We start from the raw sequence: 20249 nt of genomic DNA, 5'->3' as shown, positions 1-20249 counted from the left end.
TTCATTTGGTAAATAATTTATTGTCAATATTATTCATTTGGTAAATAATTGCTAAAATCACAAAGTTTCTTATTTTTCGTGAAAACACACACTTTTTTAAATCGCATAATTTCTAAAAATATTAATTTGTAAAATATTGAAATTGTGTGTCTGGCAATATTAACAATTTTTTAAATCCAATCAATAGTGTTGACTCAATTTGGGATTTTGTCATGTTTATTTTATTTATAATATTGCAAATGATATCTGTTTCTTAGAGTTCATTTTTATTGTCAATATTATTCATTTGGTAAATAATTGCTAAAATCACAAAGTTTCTTATTTTTCGTGAAAACACACACTTTTTTAAATCGCATAATTTCTAAAAATATTAATTTGTAAAATATTGAAATTGTGTGTCTGGCAATATTAACAATTTTTTAAATCGAATCAATAGTGTTGACTCAATTTGGGATTTTGTCATGTTTATTTTATTTATAATATTGCAAATGATATCTGTTTCTTAGAGTTCATTTTTATTGTCAATATTATTCATTTGGTAAATAATTGCTAAAATCATAAAATTTCTTATTTTTCATGAAAAACTCACTTTTTTGGATTGCATCACTTTTAATAATATTAATTTGTAAAATATTGAAAGTGTGTGTCTGGTAATATTCAAAATTTTTAAAACTCAATCAATTTTTAAAGTTCAATCAATATAGTTAACTCATTTTGGGATTTTGTCACGTTTATTTTATTTATAATATTTCATATGAAATTTGTTTCTTAGAATCCATTTTTAGTGTCAATATTATTCATTTGTTAAATAATTACTAAAATCACAAAGTTTCTTATCTTTTGTGGAAAACTCACTTTTAATAATATTAATTTGTAAAATATTAAAATTGTGTGTCTGGCAATATTCAAAATTTGTAAAACTCAATCAATTTTTAAGTTCAATCGATATTGTTAACTCAATTTGGGATTTTGCCATGTTTATTTTATTTAGAATATTTCAAATGAAATTTGTTTCTTAGAGTCCATTTTTATTGTCAATATTGTTCATTTGGTAAATAATTGCTAAAATCACAGAGTTTCTTATTTTTCGTGAAAAACTCACTTTTTTGAATCGCGTCATTTCTAAAAATATTAATTTGTAAAATATTGAAATTGTGTGTCTGTCAATATTCAAATGTTTAAAACATTGCAACAACAGTTCTACGACAGCCATTTGCAATATTTCCCCCGTAGAATATCTTTAAGGATACATAATTTCGTCCAATGTGAGTCATTATTTGTTATTCATCAACGTTCAAATTTACTGGAAGTAGCTTTTCAAAATTATATATATTTTGTCAATTTCTATTCTAAATATACTTTAGTTTAGATTATATTTAAAGTTGATATCGTGAAAAAATGCAACAAAAAATGCAAATAACTTAGTTTACTAATACCAATACTATTATAAATTAGCAATAAATGCGATAATTATTTCGGAGTTACGTCATAATAAGAGAAAATGACGGTTATTCAATTGTTATCGAACAAATGAATGACGCGTTGATTTTTTATTCTTGTCATCTGAAACATTGTTTCTATGATTCTTCTCTTCAATTAACTCCTAAATTGGCAAGTATTCCTATCTGGCTATTTATTTGTAGAAACAGAAATTTCAATTTAAATGATGTTTTTTACTGCTTTTTTACTAACAAATTTGTTTATGCAATTAACAGTTTCTAAGAAAACAAATTATAACACTTTACGCATATCACTGTATATGCTTAGAAGTCATAATTATTTAAAAATATTGCTAGAATGTTTTGGAATATTTGAACGCAATATTGAATAAACATACTGTTGTAATATTAATAGAATGTTGTCAAAATATGTAGAACACAATATTGTAGAAATATTTCAAATAGAACTATAACAATGCAATAATGTTCTGTGCCTTATGGAAGTTGGCAAATATGATTATATTATAGTTCATCTCTCACCTCTGAACCCTTTCAAAAACCAATTTAGAAAAGGGGATAAATTCCAAAACATAAGCTCCGATCGCTCACTTTGGTATAATACTTAACACATTACCATCCAGTTGTCGCTCGACTGACTTATTTTATTTTTTATTTCTTATCTTATTTCTTATTTTATTATTAATAGTTAATCGTCGCTATCATCAATATATAATGTTATTTTTATTCATTATTTTAATTAAAACTTTACAGTTTAATGTATTCAAATAAAATTATACACAACTATTTAAACAGAATCATACATGGCTATTTATATAATACTCTAAACGAGACACGAATGGTCATGACTGTTTCGTTCGGATGAACGCGATAAACTGAAAACGATGAGATTGAAAAATCATAGATAAACAAGTTTAGCGGAGAGATAGGAGAAGGGTCAGAAATCTAGAAAAAAAAATTGAGATAAGTCAGATTTGCATGTGTCGTGGAAATAAATATAAGATTCCAGCACTGTGTGTAACAGCTTATGATGTTTCTGGAAAAGACTTACACGGTTTGTCCCAAAAGTATTAAAACTTATTTTTGTATAAACAGTACTAGCAACGCTACTTATTAAAACAAAATGATATTCTTTTTAATGAAACCTAACTCCTAGCTTGGCATTGAAAACTGCTATAACATAAAATTAAGTTCTTGAAACAGTTAAGGAGAACTTTTATTCTGAATAATTGTTATTAAGAACTCAAAGGGTATAGCAGAATAAGGGGGTCAAATGTGCCCTTGAACCAAATTTGACATAGGATGGTTCCATCCATAGAGCATCAGAATCAAACATTCTGTGCCAAGTTTCAACCCTCTATCTTGTTAAAGTAGTTACAGGAAAAATTCGTATGAAATGTCAAATTGTCAAATTTGGTTCAAGGGCACATTTGACCCCCTTGATTGGCTATACCCTTTCAGGCTATATGAGTTTGTTAATTTATCGCCTATTATGTAAAAAATTATCTGACTGAAATAAATAAAATACACTTCTCTACAAACTACAATGATCGTTTTTATACAATAACGAACAATCAATTCGTTAACATTGTTACGAATAAAAATATACAGCAATAAGTTTTCGAATACCGTGATAAGTGTGGAGCAAGATTTTCAAGCTGCAATTCTTCATAGCAAAAGGACAGTTGAACAATTGAGATGGTCTGTGCGATAGTTTTCGACTAAGAAAAGAAAACCTTAGAAGTATACGGTAATTTAAGATTATACTTAGAAAGAAGAGAGAACAGGAAGTTTGAGACGTCACTGAAAATGTTACAGCCCCGACGTTTCCTCAGCAAGAAGAGAATTGAGAATAATTTCAATAAATACTCTATTAAACGCCATTCATGTGTTACATAATAATCATACAACATATTCGTAGCGCATAATGATATCAATGACAATTAATACAAAGTAAACCGTAAATAATAGCGTCTCAACTAATATTACAGGTGTACACCTTCCTGTTGAACTTCACGCACGTAGGACTACCATTAAAGAGAGAGACGTCCTGATAGAAGGAGGGTAGAACGGGGGAAAAACAAGATAATATGGCATCCTATGACTTCATATCGTGATCCGAAAAAATAGCTATTTCTCCGTCCTCTATTTGACTCTAGACTACAGATATCGAGTCGATCGGGTTCACCTAATCTCGCGTTACTTTCTCGTTAAACAAAATATTTCCGCTAAACGCTAGCGACTTTACAGATTGCTGATCTTGTTTGTTCTTCGAATAAGTTACAGTTACTGTTAACACATTACCAACCTATTTTGTCCCATTTCAGCCTTCGGAAATACACTTTTTAGCAATTAAAAATAAGTGATTTCAAAATTGCAATGACGAAAGCAATTGTGATACATATAATAATAGGGAATTTGAAGATAGCAATGATGAATATACTTTGCCAACAAAGATAATAAGTGTGCTTGATATATTTTCGAATTTTGTCGTAAACCATTCCATAAATTTGTTTCTATCAGATGTTAATGACCTTAAAAAAAAGTACTCGATAATCACTTCGTTTATGTTTGAAGGGTATAGCCGGATAAGATGGTCAAAAGTGCCCTTGAGCCAAACTGATCAGTGAACATATCAGTTAATAGACCATTCAAAGAAAACCATTTGTGTCAAATATCAACCCCGTACCCTTACTGAGAGGGTAGTTACAGAGCGTAACGCAATTTTCAGTTTAAGCTGTACATATATCTTTTGTTGTATTGTATCAAAGATTTTGAAAAAAATTGGGGGTATTTTACTCTACGGCGTACGTGTTTGTGAATTTTTTCCGAATTTTTCACCGCAAAATGGATTTTTAAAAAATTCGAAAAGTATAAAAATATTTTTTTTTAATAGAAATTATTAAATGACCACGTTTATATTTTTATAGTGTTAGTGTCTTGTTATGATTACTAATCTATAATTTTTTCAGATTTTTAGAAATGGAGGAGCGATGTTGGAAAAATCAAAAACCGACATTTGCTTGTATTTTTACCTTAATTTTTGTTATGACCATGTTCGTATTGTTACAATTTTAATAGCTTGTTACTGTTATAAATATATAATTTTTTGAGATTTTTTGTGGAGGTGTATCACATACAAAATAATTATAAATTAATATTTCCTAAGTTTTCGTTCGCAGAGGAGTAATATTGTAAATTGACTATAGCTATATTTTGAAATAGAGTAGAATAAATTTCTTATGAAATAATTTTATATGCTTCAAAAATCCTATTTAATAATAGAGCTAATTCAATTTTAGGTGGATTGTAAATTAGTTTATATCTTGAAATGATATAAATAAACTAATTAAAGTTATTAGGTTCATACCCTAAAAATAGATTTAAATATCTTTTATATAAATATTTAAATTTATAAATTATATTTATTAATTTAATTAATTCTATAAAATTCAAAGTTTTATATGCTTTTTACATTAAAATATATTCGGGTAATTGATATTTTTACTTCATCGAATGATCATTATATGCATGCTCAAAATAGTTTTACATGTATCAAATAATATAAAACTTAAAACCTTAGGAATGTCGAAAAAGACATCAATGAATGCCATTAATGAATACTTAATCTTTTATGAGTCATATTCTGAGAAATTCTAATGAGAAATTCTAATAAAACAATAGCTGCAATTCTCTTAATTCATACATGTAAAACTATTTTGAGCATGTATATAATGATCATTCGATGAAGTAAAAATATCAATTACCCGAATATATTACTCCTCTGCGAACGAAAACTTAGGAAATATCGATTTATAATTATTATATTTTTATACTTTTCGAATTTTTTAAAAATCCATTTTGCGGTGAAAAATTCGGAAAAAATTCACAAATACGTACGCCGTAGAGTAAAATACCCCCAATTTTTTTCAAACTCTTTGATACAATACAACAAAAGATATACAGCTTAAACTGAAAATTGCGTTACGCCCTGTAACTACCCTCTCAGTAAGGGTACGGGGTTGATATTTGACACAAATGGTTTTCTTTGAATGGTCTATTAACTGATATGTTCACTGATCAGTTTGGCTCAAGGGCACTTTTGACCATCTTATCCGGCTATACCCTTTAGAGATATTATTATACGCCGTTTGCCAGTAATGTGTTAACATTAATTCCCAACCGATGAAATGGGATTGATTCGACCCGGACAGAACAAAAGAGCTGAAACGTATAATTTATCTTACTAGGTACATGTATCACTGTACATGTTCTTCGTTCTGGACTAAATTGTTGCGGAACTACAAACGTTTCCAATAAATAATAGACTGCGACGTTGCTCGATATAGTTAGAAGATCAGTGTCTCCGAACAATTCGAAAAACTGAACCGAACACTGTATACGACCACTTAAATGTCTGATTTATGAACTTATACCTTGCAGAGCGTTGAAATTATTCGGACAGATAATCCTCTAATTATTTTGAACAGTCTTAAAGAACAGTGTAGATCATTTTGATTTCATATCGTGTTGGTTGAGAGATCAAAACACACGGGTGGTCGTGATCTAACAATAAGTTCAGGGCTCAAACCATTCGGATGAGAATGAAGGTGTTACAATGGTAAAGGTGAAGCTAGAAGGAATCTCGAGATCCTTCGTGGCACTGAACGTATTAATGGTCGACGAAAGATTTCATATAGCATTCGTTTTTTTTTCTTTTTTTGTTTCTAAATATTGTGTTGTCTTTCGCTAGCTTACAGGGGAGAGTTACATAGATTGCTACTGCTCTATGATTCTCGATAAAATATGCGTTTATATATGTATATGTAATATTGTCCTGTTACACTCGATCACCAGTAAGTTTACACAGACGTTTGTTGCTTTGGAATTTTGAATATCGTTCGAACGCGTCCGACGATACACGTCAATCACCATCATTATCAACATTCACCTGACCTTCTTAGAACGAAAAGTGAAATATGTCAGGTATAAAGAACCGTTTGTTCCGCGTTGTCGAGCCTGATAAGACTTACAATTTCAAGGTACAACATTTTAGCTTTTCCCTTTGTTGCTAATTCGGTGCAATCTTGTTAATCTGGACAACTTAGCGAGCCCGAATTAACGAGGTTCTGCTATGTCACTATTCTCTCATTTTTTGTGCAAAGTGAAATCCCCATTAATTCAAACCGCATCAATTAAAATTTCTACTACCGTATTTATGAGCTATGATTATTTTTCTTTTATAATTTTGACTTCTTTAAAGTAATATATCTCTGTATGGAACTGCTCTTAAATACGATGCAAAGGAAAGGCAGAAATATCTTTGTTAATCCCCGTCTTCTCCCCCAAAAAAATCGAGAAGCTAACTTCTACGACCCAAAATTTTGTAAAACGTTAACAATCAAGATGTTCCAACGATAGAACCTTATCAATTCGGAACCCCATTCAACTTCAAATACTCTTCACCTTCAAGCAGTCCGGATCAACGGTCTCTCGTTAACTAAAACAGATAAAAACTAATGACTTTCATATATTGGCAGGACATCCTCAGCTTTATGATGGTGCACAGATTCGGGGACCACTCTCTTAAACTTAATGGTGATCAGTTTCTCGCGTGATCCGTAGTCGTTAATTGAACATGTAATTTATGATCTAGTCTCCTATGGCCGTTGCTCTCGCCAAGTCCTAGAACCGTATTATACAAAGACAGCTAAGCTAGGTATGTTGCAAAACACGGACTTCGCATCAGGGGTGCACGAATTTCTCGAACAACGACGGGTGAAAAAGATTGGGAACAATTTCGTGGGCGCTACATTTAATAAAGAGAATCGCTCGAAGAACAATAAGAGTTTAATTATCGTTATTACAATTCGTATTGTTTGTTGCCTCTTTTAGAATAAGTTCCGTTGGATTCCGGCGTGATTTGTACCTTCTTGATCCTCGGTATGGATTCTCATGGACCGATGTGAAACTAGGCTACGCACCCCTGACTTCTTTCAGTCCAACGCTTCAGACAACACTTTCTCGCATTCTCATCGACTCGTTCTTCCTCATCCTGGGACTCTCTTTGCTCGAACTAGCGGAATTGCGATCTCGATGAACAAGTTCCAACAATTAACTGGCAGCGTTGAATAGAAATAACTGACTCGATGAATCGCTTTTAACCATTGTCATCTACTGCGTTCATCGTTCGTATTTTTGTTGTTTATTCATTTTTGCACTTTAAATAGGTTCCGTTTGAGCTTTGCAAAATTCACAAAAATCGTCATTTCATCCAGAGAAAACAGACTCTCTGTACTGTTATTACTAGACTGCGGATGTTTATGCATTTATGGGGAATTTTAATTCTCAAGAAACTACAGAATGCACTTAATATGCAAAAATATAAGAAATACTTAAAGTAAGATACGAATTGTTATATTTAAGGGTTGAGACAATCATCTACAAAGCTTCCATTTTATTAATTCTATTAATAAAAATATGAATTTGCATAAAGATCCGCAGTCTAGTTATTACAAAGTTTTACTACGGACCAATTATTCTAACAATAAGGAAGCGTTTTAAATAGTCAAGTTCGATTTGTATGAATTCGTCCGGAATGTTTGTGCTGTTTCAGGCATAGCGAATTTCTTTTTTTTTTCTTGAGTAATGCAAAAAGCATTTGTAGTGTATATGGAAAGTGTAATGTATCTCATTGCACTTATAGAAAGCTATTTTAGACGAGGAAATTATTGCTGAGAAGATGAAGAACGACCATCTACCGTAGACGACAATGTTATTTGTTCATTAGTGAATTCTAATTGAAATGTGCAAAATCTCCAGTAAAAAGACTTGGAATGAAATCAAAACTGCACCATTTTTTAAACGAATTATGAACAGAGATGAGAAATGGATTTTATTTGAGAATTCAAAAAGGAAAGAGAGTTGGTGGAAAACAAATGAAATGCCTCAAAAGGTGGCGAAAGTACGATTACACCCACGCAAACTCTTGAGTGTTTGATGAGATTACTGAGGTGTTGTTTACTATAAACTCCTAAAAACTAATCAACGCCCACAATTCATGAATCAGAACCGTGTAAAAAAAATTTGGCTGGGAAATTTGATAACATCCACCTTATTCCCCCGCATTGAAATCACCAAAGAAATGGGAAAAGATTATCGAACAAGACGAAGACTATATTTGAACGTAAAAGAAGATACAAGGTGAGAAACATGGACCTCGAACTTTCCAGACGATCTAACATATAACGAAGCAGGATTCCTGATTAGAACTTAACAACAAAATTTTCTTACAAACTCATTTGCACCTGTTTTGTATGCTTTGTGGGTCCACGTAACTCACTGGTATTTCTTTAAATTCCCTATACTTAAAAGTTCAGAGTTTCATTGATGATCGCAACCCGCAACAGTCGAAACAACACGACCAAAACATTCTCGCTTCAAATCCGATTTTTTCTTGGCTCTCCCTGTCACTGTACACGACTACTCTCACGAATACCGTTCAAATCAACCACAAAGCGTGTGGGGGGATTACAACGCCACGGAAAACAAGATAAAATGTTGATGCAATTGGTCTCCCGGTTAGGATTCGGTGCAGCCTTCGGACGAAAATAAACGACACTCGGCGAACAGCGAACAATTCTTCGTGGAGGTATCTGCGTCTGCCGAGGGACGAAACGAATCCCGAATTAGACCTTAGAACAGGAATTATTGACTATATTAATAGTACCATACTGAATCGTAGACTCGCGATATTACATTCATAATAATCATATGAGTATCATAATCTTAACTTTGTGTACATAGTTCGTTTAATTACCTAATTAAGACAATTCGGAACGGTATACGGATAGAGAACATTAGTGAGACCAACTAATATTCCATTCATCTTTCACTCGCTCTCGCTCTCATGCACTCTCTACCTATATAATATGTATATTGTATATGTATATATGTGTGTGTATAATATATAATCGCGCGCGCACGCGCGCGTGTGTATTTATGTACGTATGCATGTATGTATGATGTCGCATATATCGTATAGTATTTAATACTTTAACAAAGGATACGTCGTAACTGCTTCAGCGCCCTGAGTCGAAATCAAAAGATTACACCTTAAAGAGTACGGAAATGAAACGTGGAGAGCAACACGGGTGCGCCAGTTTAGGATTACGCCCATATACATATACATTTATTTATATATATTTATATATATAATTTTTTTTTTTTTGTTTGTTTGTTAGATATTTATAGCTTCAACGTTGTATCTTTCGCGCGGTTTCGTACACGCGGTGTACGCAAATTTTACAATAATATGGATACATGCATCAGCCAACTATATATATATATAATTTTCTCGGCGTATGTACGTTTAGAATCACGACGAACCGATCAAACGCGCTCTCTTCGTACAGAGATGCTCCGTTTACTCGACACCTTTCCAGTATGTATAAAGCTTTGTGGGTACTGCTACTTAAACTCTCTACCTTTGCTACGAAAAAAGAACAAAAATTTCTTCCTGGCCGCCGTTTATGACTTTCCCTTTCACTCTCTCTCCCATGCATACCCATACTCTCATTCTCTCTCTCTCTTTTACACGCACATTCTCTCCTGTTACAATCGGTGTCACCCCCGTCCTGGGATCAACTGGAAAACGCTACAATGTCGATGCAATACTATCACAGTCAACTCTTACGGAATAGTCGCATCCACGATCATGGAATTCTAAACGCAATACGGCTTGTTTGTAACTCGTTCTCTAAACTTTCTCTCTCTTTTCTCTCTTTTCTCTCTCTCTCTATCTTGCTTTAGTCGCCTCGTAGAATTGTGTGTGTGTATACTCTGAGACTACGCGTATCTCCTTTAAGGCAACCGCCGTAAAAGTGAGTAAAACCCGTATATGCGATTATACTCGATCAGCAGTAGAAATATTAACGGATGATCCGTCATCGCCGTCCCGTTCCTCGGAGGACGATCCAATTAGCAGACTTCGCGGACACGGGGCCGGATCCTTACGGATTACGTAGAATAACGAGAGCAAGCAGGGCACATTTTCTAGGCATATTACACGGTATTTACAGAGTTGGTGCTTCGTCCGCTCGGTTCCAATCCGAACTCCTGAAACAAACGGCCACCGATTAACGTGTTTCGCGATATCGACTAAACGGGATTCGAGGCTACCGCGGTCGAAGTTTACATTAGTATCCGTGGCTATCGGTGATGAACGAGCCTAACAAGCAGAACGACGAACCTGATCCTCATCGATTTTAATCACTAGACTGCGGATCTTCATGCAAATTCACATTTTTATTAATGAAGCTTCGCAGAGGGCTGTCTCAACCCCTAAATATAATAATTCGTATCTTACTTTAAGTATTTCTTATATTTTTGCATATTAAATGCATTCTGTAGTTTTTTGAGGATTAAAATTTCCCATAAATGCATAAACATCCGTAGTCTATTAATCACTTTTGTAGGCTTGTAGATTCAGCCAGTTATGAAAAAAATAATTGGACAATTTTTACGAAATCTAATTTTTTTAATTTTAACAATTTTTAAAATAACTGTGGTGAAATAGTAAATATAGAAGTTATTCATTAATAGAATATACTTGACTAGGCGATTGTTACAAATTTTGTTGTGATTGATTGTTGTACACGTGGATCTAGAAGCCTGCAAAATATCGGATCTTCAAAGGTATATAAAATATACGTAATATAGGAATTCGATTGTCTTCGATTATTTTGATCGTTAAGAGTCATATGAATAGAATCAGGTCGCGAGATATTTTCATAGCCACGAGGGGGTTGAGATACATTTGTGTCCGATATTGATTCGACGAATCACCATGCTTATTTTTACCCTTGCGAAATAAATGTCATCATTCAGGGTGCAGATTCATTGCGTTAATTAGAAACTGGTGCTATTAGTAGATAAGTATATTAGAGACTTAGAGTAAACTCTGAATAGAATTGTGCATCGTTAGGTACAACATGTGTCTCGCATACAAGGGGATTAATCAAATACTAAACGTCAACCATATCTGTGCATTTTGAAAAGGTAGTAATCCATGGGAAATCGGTCGCTTGGTTTAAACTTCATTTCGAAATATCAATTGGATCCTCGATGGAGAAATGTAACCGCAATATCGATCTTCTTAATTAACCCTTAGACGATCAAGCAATTTTTTTTTTAAAGGAAATTTCACAATGAAGTCTACAGATTAACCCCAAGAAAAACAACCATGCACTGAGAGTCCTTTTTTTCAAATAGTGATATTAATTAGCAACTATTAATCAAGATAATATACTAGTAAAAATAATATTGCTAATGCGCGGAAATAAAGAAAAATGTATAAATTTATATGTGTTTCATAATAAGTAAAAACACTATCTATTAAATTTATCTACTAATAATATAATTCATAATTTTGATTATTAAACCAGAGTCAGGATTTTTTACTTTTATCCAAGTTTATCCAAATCATATCCAGGTAAACTTTATTATTAAAATGTCATTTTACAGAGATTTTAGAGAGATTCGAGAGGCCAAAATAAGATGAAAATTAAGAACATCAATTTGATGATTGAGGCTTCGTTAAAAAGTTATTAAAAAACTAAATTAAAATGTTTCAAATCATTCATGGAAAAATTATTTTCGGTTGCGAGGGTCAATTACAATCATTTTTGGTGAATAGACATACCCCCAAAATCCTACGCATTTTCGAGAAAAAAATTCAGGAAGGTGGACAAATTCTTCGACAAAAAAAAAATTTCAAATTGTTCTAAAAAAAAATTAATTTTAACTAAGCGGGTCAATTACAACCATTTTTTGTCATTACACGTACCCACAAAATCCTACGCACTTTCGAGAAAAAAATTCTTTACCGAAACGACAATGTCTGACCCTGACATTCCGAATCCCCTGCTATTTCAAAAAGTTCAAATCTTTCTGGAAAAATTATTTACGGTTGCGGGGGTCAATTACAATCATTTTTGGTGAATACAGATACCCCCGAAATCCTACGCACTTTCGAGAAAAAAATTTGAGAAAGTTGACAAATTCTTCGACAAAAAAAAAAATATCAAATCGATCTGAAAAAATTATTTTTAGTTGCGGAGGTCGATTACAATCATTTTCGGTCATTAGACATACCCTTGAAATCCTATCCAGTTTTGAGAAAAAAATTCAAGAAAGTGGACAAATTCAACGACAAAATTAAAAATTTCAAATCGTTCTGAAAAAATTATTTTTAGTTGCGGAGGTCGATTACAATCATTTTTGGTCATTGGACATACCCCTGAATTCCTACCCACTTTCGAGAAAAAAAATTCAAGGTGTGAAATTTTTCGACAAAATTAAACAATTTCAAATCGTTCTGGAAAAATTATTTTCGGTTGCGGGGGTCAATTACAATAATTTTTGGTGAATAGACATATCTCCGAAATGTTGCGCATTTTCGAGGAAAAAATTCAGTACGAGCGGAACTTTAAGCGTTAATAACTTTTTAACGAAGCCTCCATCAACAAATTAGTATTCTTGATTTTCGTCTTATTTTGGCCTCTAGAATCTCCCATTAAAATTTTCCCCTGTATAATCAAGTTTACTTGGTTAAATTAACTTTACTTGAACATTCAAGCACCTGATGTGAATAATTCAAACTAAGCTTAGTCTTAGATTGTATTTTCAAATATTTGAACACCTCTAGTGCATAGGAAGGAGATTATACCATGACTCAGACCAGATAGCCAGCTTCTCATTTCTGCACAATACATACCCAGTCCGCGACAGTGCTAATTATCTGACTTTGTAATCAACCCAGTACTATGTTTCTAATCTGACAGTATTCACTCTCTACGTATTCTTCAATATCATAAACAAAATTTTCCATGGGACTATGGGAATTTCATGGATTGTAACATCCATAATTTCTAGTTACTTGAACCAACAGAGGCCCGCAGTTTTGCCACTGATAATTTCCTCTATTACAGGGGGAAGCGAATAGATACCTAATCTCTTCACAGAGCACCGAACGGATCTAGCTGAACTGCGTTATTTTGTGGCTGTGCAGCAGCCTGGGGTTGTTGTTGTTGTTGTTGTTGTTGTTGTTGTTGTTGTTGTTGTTGTTGTTGTTGTTGCTGCTGCTGCTGCTGCGGTTGCTGTTGCTGTTGAAGATTAGCACCCATCATAGGATTCGCGTTGGGCATCATCATTGGGGCACCTCCTACCGCAACCATCATGCCACCAGGACCACCAGGCATTGTGTTCATCATTGGCCTCATGCCCTGCATGCCCATTGGCACACCTTGCATTCCCTAAGGACACCAGAAAGCCGCCCGATCAGATCCAGCCTGTACTTCTGGAACGTTTACCATTTGGAGGTCCACCTGGTTTCATGTTTTCTTCTTTGGTATTGTTTCGTTCCAAGGACTGACCATTTATATCGGACCAAATAGAAATGTGCAAGTGTTTAGTGTAGTAAGCTCTATGTATTCTCAACGAGTATTTGGATTCACTTTGGTTCGAGGTGGAATTGTCGTGTGGTTACGATTAATTTAACAAACATTTAAAGTACACGAAAGGAAAAGAACCGCTGCAACCGCGGTGTAACGTATTTACATTTCTATGTACAAATATCACCGATCGTATTATACAGTATCGGCGATAACGTGTTTCATGTGCAATGTTCCACTAACACACAAGGAGACACAGAGTCTAGTTGACTAGGAGAACTAGTTTAAACCAAACATACGTGTGCATCAAATATACAAATTAATGCGAAAGCGGGAGAACCAGGATGCGACATGACAGTGGAAATTTCAATTTCATAGTGGACCGTTCGCTAATTAATTGTACTAAACGTGTTGCTCCGAACTAATGCCACTTACTTGTCTCGATAAAACAATATTTAAAGAAACTATATCGCGGTGGAAGAAAACATGTACTTTGACTAATTTCACCGCATGATAATACATAATCGGTTAGTTACGGTATTTCTTACATATAGCGATGTGAAATCAGTCATTCGACCAAGCGACACGTTTATTTCGGTCATTATCTTTCATCGTTTTACGTAAAATAGAGAACTTACCAATGGCGCGGAGTGGGGAGGGAAGCCCAGGGTAGTTGGAGGAAGTTGCGTCATTCCTTGACCCTGCAACAGCCGGTAGCATGCCGTATGCCATGCATGCATTTGTACAACTAAGTGTGCCGATTAACAATCACCTTTGGTATATATTCTAACTCTAATTCGCACGATACATATCATACTAAAGGGGATTAGAAAATTTATACTAGTCTAGCGGTGCTCTATACGGGACACCATTTTAAATGTCCCTCGCATAGAATTTCAGACGGTCGATGGTCTACGAAATCGTTTGCCTTTTCTAAACATTCTTTTACAATTACAACATCCAGTGTCAAACGACAAATTGTAACATTAACCCTTTCGATCATGATTTTTCATTTATCGAGATAAAAATGTGATTTTCAGCACACAACAACAATGAATTATCAGTTCTCCCTCCAAGTACGCGATATTTAGAAGATAAAATTAAAATTAATGTAAACAGTATGTAATAAATAACATACAGTGACGAGTAAAAGTGTAAATGTACACTTTCAGTCTTATACAGCAAATGATGATACGTACTACCAATTTTTCAAACGATCGATCAGGCTATAATAATTACAAATTAAGTCTGACGAAATAAAATGACTATTAATAATATTTATAATTATATTAATATATATAAATGTGTTTTATAATAAGTAAAAACACTATCTATTAAATTTATCTTCTAATAATATAATTCATAACTTTGATTATTAAACCAGAGCCAGAATTCTTGACTTTTATCCAAGTTTATCCAAATCTTATCCACGTAAACTTTATTATTAAAATGTAATATTACAATTAAGGAAGAATATACAGGGCGTTCGGCTAATCCTGGGAAAAATTTCAATGGGAGATTCTAGAGGCCAAAATAAGACGAAAATCAAAAATATCAATTTGTTGATTGAGGCTTCGTTAAAATGTTATCAAAAAATTTCAAATCATTCATGGAAAAAATATTTTCGATTGCGAGGGTCAATTACAATCACTTTTGGTGAATAGACACACCCCCGAAATCCTACGCATTTTCGAGAAAAAAATTCCTTACCGAAAATACAATGTCTGACCATGAATCATGATTCCCCTGAAATTCGGCGAAATTGAAAAGTTTCAAATCGTTCTAAAAAAATTATTTTCTGTTGCAGGGGTCAATTACAATTATTTTTGGCGAAGGGACATACCCTCGAATTCCTACGCACTTTCGAGAAAAAAATTCGAGGTGCCTAAATTTTTTGGCGAAAAAAAAAATATTTTAAATCGATCTAAAAAAAATTATTTTCGGTTGCGGGAGTCAATTACAATTATTTTTGGTGAATACACACATCCCCGAATTCCTATGCACTTTCGAGAAAAAAATTCTAGTAGGTGGCTAAATTTTTCAACGAAAAAAAAAATTTCAAATCGTTCTGAAAAAATTATTTTCGGTTGCGGAGGTCAATTACAATCATTTTTGGTGAGTAGACATACCTTCGAAATCCTACGTACTTTCGAGAAAAAAATTCTTTACCGAAAATATACCGTGTGGCCGGAAATATTTCTCTAACTTTTTAACGAAGCCTAAATCAACAAATTAGTATCCTTGTTTTTCATCTTGTTTTGGCCTCTAGAGTCTCCCATTAAAATTTTTCCCAGGGGTGGCTGAACACCCTGTACAAACTGTATTTTAAGTTTGTCTCTCTGGGTTTCAATTTATCCGAGCTGCCTCGGTCCCGATTAAGCCAGTTAATCGAGGTTCCACTGTATGTCGATCCATAATTCCTTCTATTCGGTGAAGTGGGCCAACCACCATTTATAGACATTGCACCCCAGACAATCACTGATCCACCAACCCCTTTTACCGTTCGCTTAATATAATTTCGTCGATATTTTTCCTCCAACACGACGTCAACCGTATCTTCTACCATCGAATCCGAAACTATTAAATCTAAACACATCTATAAATACTACTTACACGTTTCGACTTAACAATTTCTGAAAAACTGATCAAACACTACTTTTAATCAAATTAATAAACGGAGCAAGTGCTCGAACATTTCTATAACTTCAGTATAATTAATTAAATAAATAAACGTATTTGTAATACATAATAAACAGGACATTTGAAGAAATAATTACCCGTTCGTTTCCGAGATAATTAACTAAGATATACAGCGTCAAAGTCTAATGTGCTATACTGTCTGAATATTTCTATTACTCATTATGTAAATTATTCAAAGCCTCAGAATTCGTCGAGAAAGACATTCTAAAAAATATTAAATTAGTTTAAAATTTAGGGTAAAAATTAGGATTCTGGACAGTGCCCGAATATTAATATTAATTTGACATTAAAATCCAAAATAACAGAGAATGAAGTAAATAATTATGTATTTCAGACTCCTCAGGCACGTAGAAACATATCTTGTAAAAAAACTTTGGTTGTCAAGCAACTATAAAATTTCTACCATTGTCCTTTAACACTGCATGACCGAAGGGGTTAAGCTGTTCATTTTCTTCAAATTCTATATTCTCAATATTGGGTCGTCGACTGTCGACCGCTGTGTAATACCGTTCCTGTGACATTCTGCAATCTGTACAACGTGAGAACCGAGTGAACCGTCGTATCGAGAAGAGTAAAAGTGTCGATCTGTGAATTGTATGTTCAGAAGCTTAATGAGCGATAAAGCAAGCGTGCTAAGTCGTATACTGATTCACGTTTAACCTAAGGTCGTAAAAGTATTATTTGATAAAGAAAAAACTATCACGAGACTCCTCGTTGATTTATTCTCGTCATTAAACTTGCTCGTTGACTCTTCGCCACACTTCATGTATATGTAAGTATGGGTTCGCGTGTTTTCTTTTTAAACGCTCTGTCGCCGCAAACAAAAATAGTACAAGCGTAACGATTATCGTGTCTCTGTAAACGATGATAACAGTTTATAGTAAACAGTAATCTGATAAAAATAGCATGCTGATAATGACTGAATGTAAAATAGTAAATAGATAAAGATATCGACACGTAATATGGAACAAGTGACATTAGGGGTACGCGAGAACAATATTGTCTTAAAGGGAGAGTGCTGTTACGACCAAGAACAACGTGCTGATTGTAACTGAATGCTAGAGAGATAACCCGCGCGATAATCCACTCACCATTGGACGATAACCAGCGCCCGTTGTAGCCGCCATAGGCTGAGGTGTCCATCCGGCCGGTCCACCCGTTTTGGCAGCATTTTTAGGCGAGTTCCACTGCATTCCCCTGAAAAAACATCAAATTAGTATCTTGACAACCACATTGTCCGTCAACTTTTTACAGAAGCTTGTTTAAACCTTTTAGTGCCGAGCGAAAAACGGGTGCCTATGCGAAAAATGCCGAGCCAATTTGACGAGTTTGTTATGGTTAGAAAAAAAGCTCATAAAAATCAAACTAAGAATGATATTTACAAAATTCAAAAAGCAGCATATTACGAAATAAAGAAAGAATAAACTAATGGCAATTGCATTTCAATATTTATTGCAAATCATATAAATAACATAATTATAAAATGTGATAAAAAACATAGAAACAAGTTTCTCTTCTACAAACAATATTTACACATAAGAATAATCATTGTTTGATCACAGTTTTATGTAGGTCACGTAGCATAAAGTATAAGCATTTGATTTACAATGATTTTTTAATAAATTATCAATTCAAAATATGATGAGGCTTAGTTAAAAAGTTATTAACGTTTAAAGTGCAGCCCGTACTGAATTTTTTCCTCGAAAATGCGCAGGATTTCGAGGGTATGTCTATTCACCAAAAATGATTGTGATTGACTCCCACAACCGAAAATAATTTTTCCAGAACAATTTGAAATTTTTTTTTCCCGTTGAAAAATTTCACACCTTCTCGAATTTTTTTCTAGAAAGTGGGTAGGATTTCGGATGTATGTGTATTTACCAAAAATGATTGTGATTGACCCTCGCAATCGAAAATAATTTTTTCAGAACGATTTGACATTTTTTTTTTTCGTCGACTTTAGGCACCTAATTAGATTTTCGGTAAGGAATTTTTTTCTCGAAAATGCGTAGGATTTCGGGGGTATGTGTAATGATAAAAAATGATTGTAATTGGCCCCTGTAACTAAATATAATTTTTTTAGTGTGATTTTAAATATTTTAATTTCATCTAAAAAGTTCAGTACCTACTCGAATTTTTTTCTCGAAAATGCGTAGGATTTCGGGGGTATGTGTAATGATAAAAAATGATTGTAATTGGCCCCTGTAACTAAATATAATTTTTTTAGTGTGATTTTAAATATTTTAATTTCATCTAAAAAGTTCAGTACCTACTCGAATTTTTTTCTCGAAAGTGGGTAGGATTTCGGAGGTATGTGTATTTACCAAAAATGATTGTGATTGACCCCCAGAACCGAAAATAATTTTTTCAGAACGATTTGAAATTTTTTAATTCAATTGTTAATAACTTTTTAACGAGGCCTCAGTCAAGAAACTGATATTCTTGATTTTCGTCTTATTTTGGCCTCTAGAATCTCCTATTAAAATTTTTCCCAGGATTGGCCGAACAGCCTGTATAATATGACGACTCCAGAATACATACGGTTCCGCCAACAAAGTAGTGTTGAGTTGCTGGTTCGCCCGAGCGAAAAAGGCATCTAGGGCAAAGGGTTAAACCCAAAAATAATTTTTTAAATGCTTTTGCAATAAAATTAGACCCTTTATAATGTTTTACAAATTTTTTTTGAGACAGAGCTTTCTCCTAATGCGAAGAATAAGGCACCATCGCATACGCAACGATATATCGTTGTTCGGCACTAAAAGGGTTAATACCGCGATACAGTGATGTCAAACACGCGGCTCTAAGAGTTTTTTTACTTATTTTCATGAGTACACTAGATTCACGAAAGCCGTCAATTTGACGGATGTTTGATTCCATATTTAAAATTGCAGAACGCGTAAATATTATTCTTTAACAACTTATGTTGAATTTGATTGATGCAATGGCATGAATACATATTCTAATTTTTAAAAAAATCGTATTGTAAAGTAATCGTCAACACGAAAGGTATCAATAAATATAAGTGCGATCAATGCCCGTAAATCTAGTGTTAACACCTTCCGTAAAAGTTTGACACCACTGCTATAATGTAATCCGCCTTAACACTTTGACGGCCGCTGTCACGTATACGTGACTTTGCCAGTTAGCAGACGTTGGCCACTGTCACGTATATCAGTCACCATTTCATCACACATTCAACTTATTACGTTTGTTAAGACTATAATTCCTTGTAATAATATTCCTAGCATCTTCGTGTATCTCACTTTGGTTTACAATATCAGTGATGACTGACAATGGTCTTCGCGTGATAATTGCGGCCATTAAAGTGTTAAACTGCAAGAAACCATGACGATACTGGTTCGTACCGATAGAAACAAATATTGATTATACATATTTGAGAGGAAACATTCACTCACTTGACTTGTTGCTGCGCACTCTTGTTGATAGTCAAATTCTGGGCAAGACTAGCGAGACTACTGTCCAAATCTCCGGTCAAGACTTTGCCAGTGGACGTTGCGTTCGGCTGCTGTCCTGCTGCTGAAATATTATTATCTCCAGGTACAGTGGTAGGCATCAGCACCGAACCCATGCCGTCAAAACCTAAGCAACATCTACATCAGCCAAAGCCCCGAAAAGCGAC

The 20249-nt window shown here is 33.7% G+C and overlaps 1 protein-coding gene across 15 annotated transcripts in view; it reads right to left on the bottom strand.

Moving 5' to 3' along the window:
- Positions 1 to 5270: 5270 nt before the first annotated feature.
- LOC122401039 (phosphatidylinositol-binding clathrin assembly protein LAP) overlaps positions 5271 to 20249 on the bottom strand; it is a 61934-nt gene continuing 46955 nt past the window's right edge. For 3 of the 15 annotated variants that reach the window (XM_043402921.1, XM_043402930.1, XM_043402924.1), the window contains 5 exons: positions 20026 to 20146; positions 17701 to 17806; positions 14548 to 14610; positions 13466 to 13771; positions 5275 to 10574 (listed from right to left, as the gene is read on the bottom strand). In XM_043402921.1, the coding sequence (XP_043258856.1) occupies positions 13475 to 13771; positions 14548 to 14610; positions 17701 to 17806; positions 20026 to 20146 (587 nt within the window). In that variant the 3' untranslated portion in view covers positions 5275 to 10574; positions 13466 to 13474. Of the gene's footprint in view, positions 10575 to 13465; positions 13772 to 14547; positions 14611 to 17700; positions 17807 to 20025; positions 20210 to 20249 lie in introns of all 15 variants that reach the window. The other 12 variants (XM_043402928.1, XM_043402927.1, XM_043402926.1 and 9 more) reach the window with 12 other exon arrangements.

This window comes from Colletes gigas, unplaced genomic scaffold (assembly GCF_013123115.1).
Source record: "Colletes gigas isolate AHSC1104 unplaced genomic scaffold, ASM1312311v1 Colletes_gigas_Sc00021, whole genome shotgun sequence".
Taxonomy (NCBI): Eukaryota; Metazoa; Arthropoda; class Insecta; order Hymenoptera; family Colletidae; genus Colletes; species Colletes gigas.
This window is presented reverse-complemented; position numbering and strand designations above follow the sequence as displayed.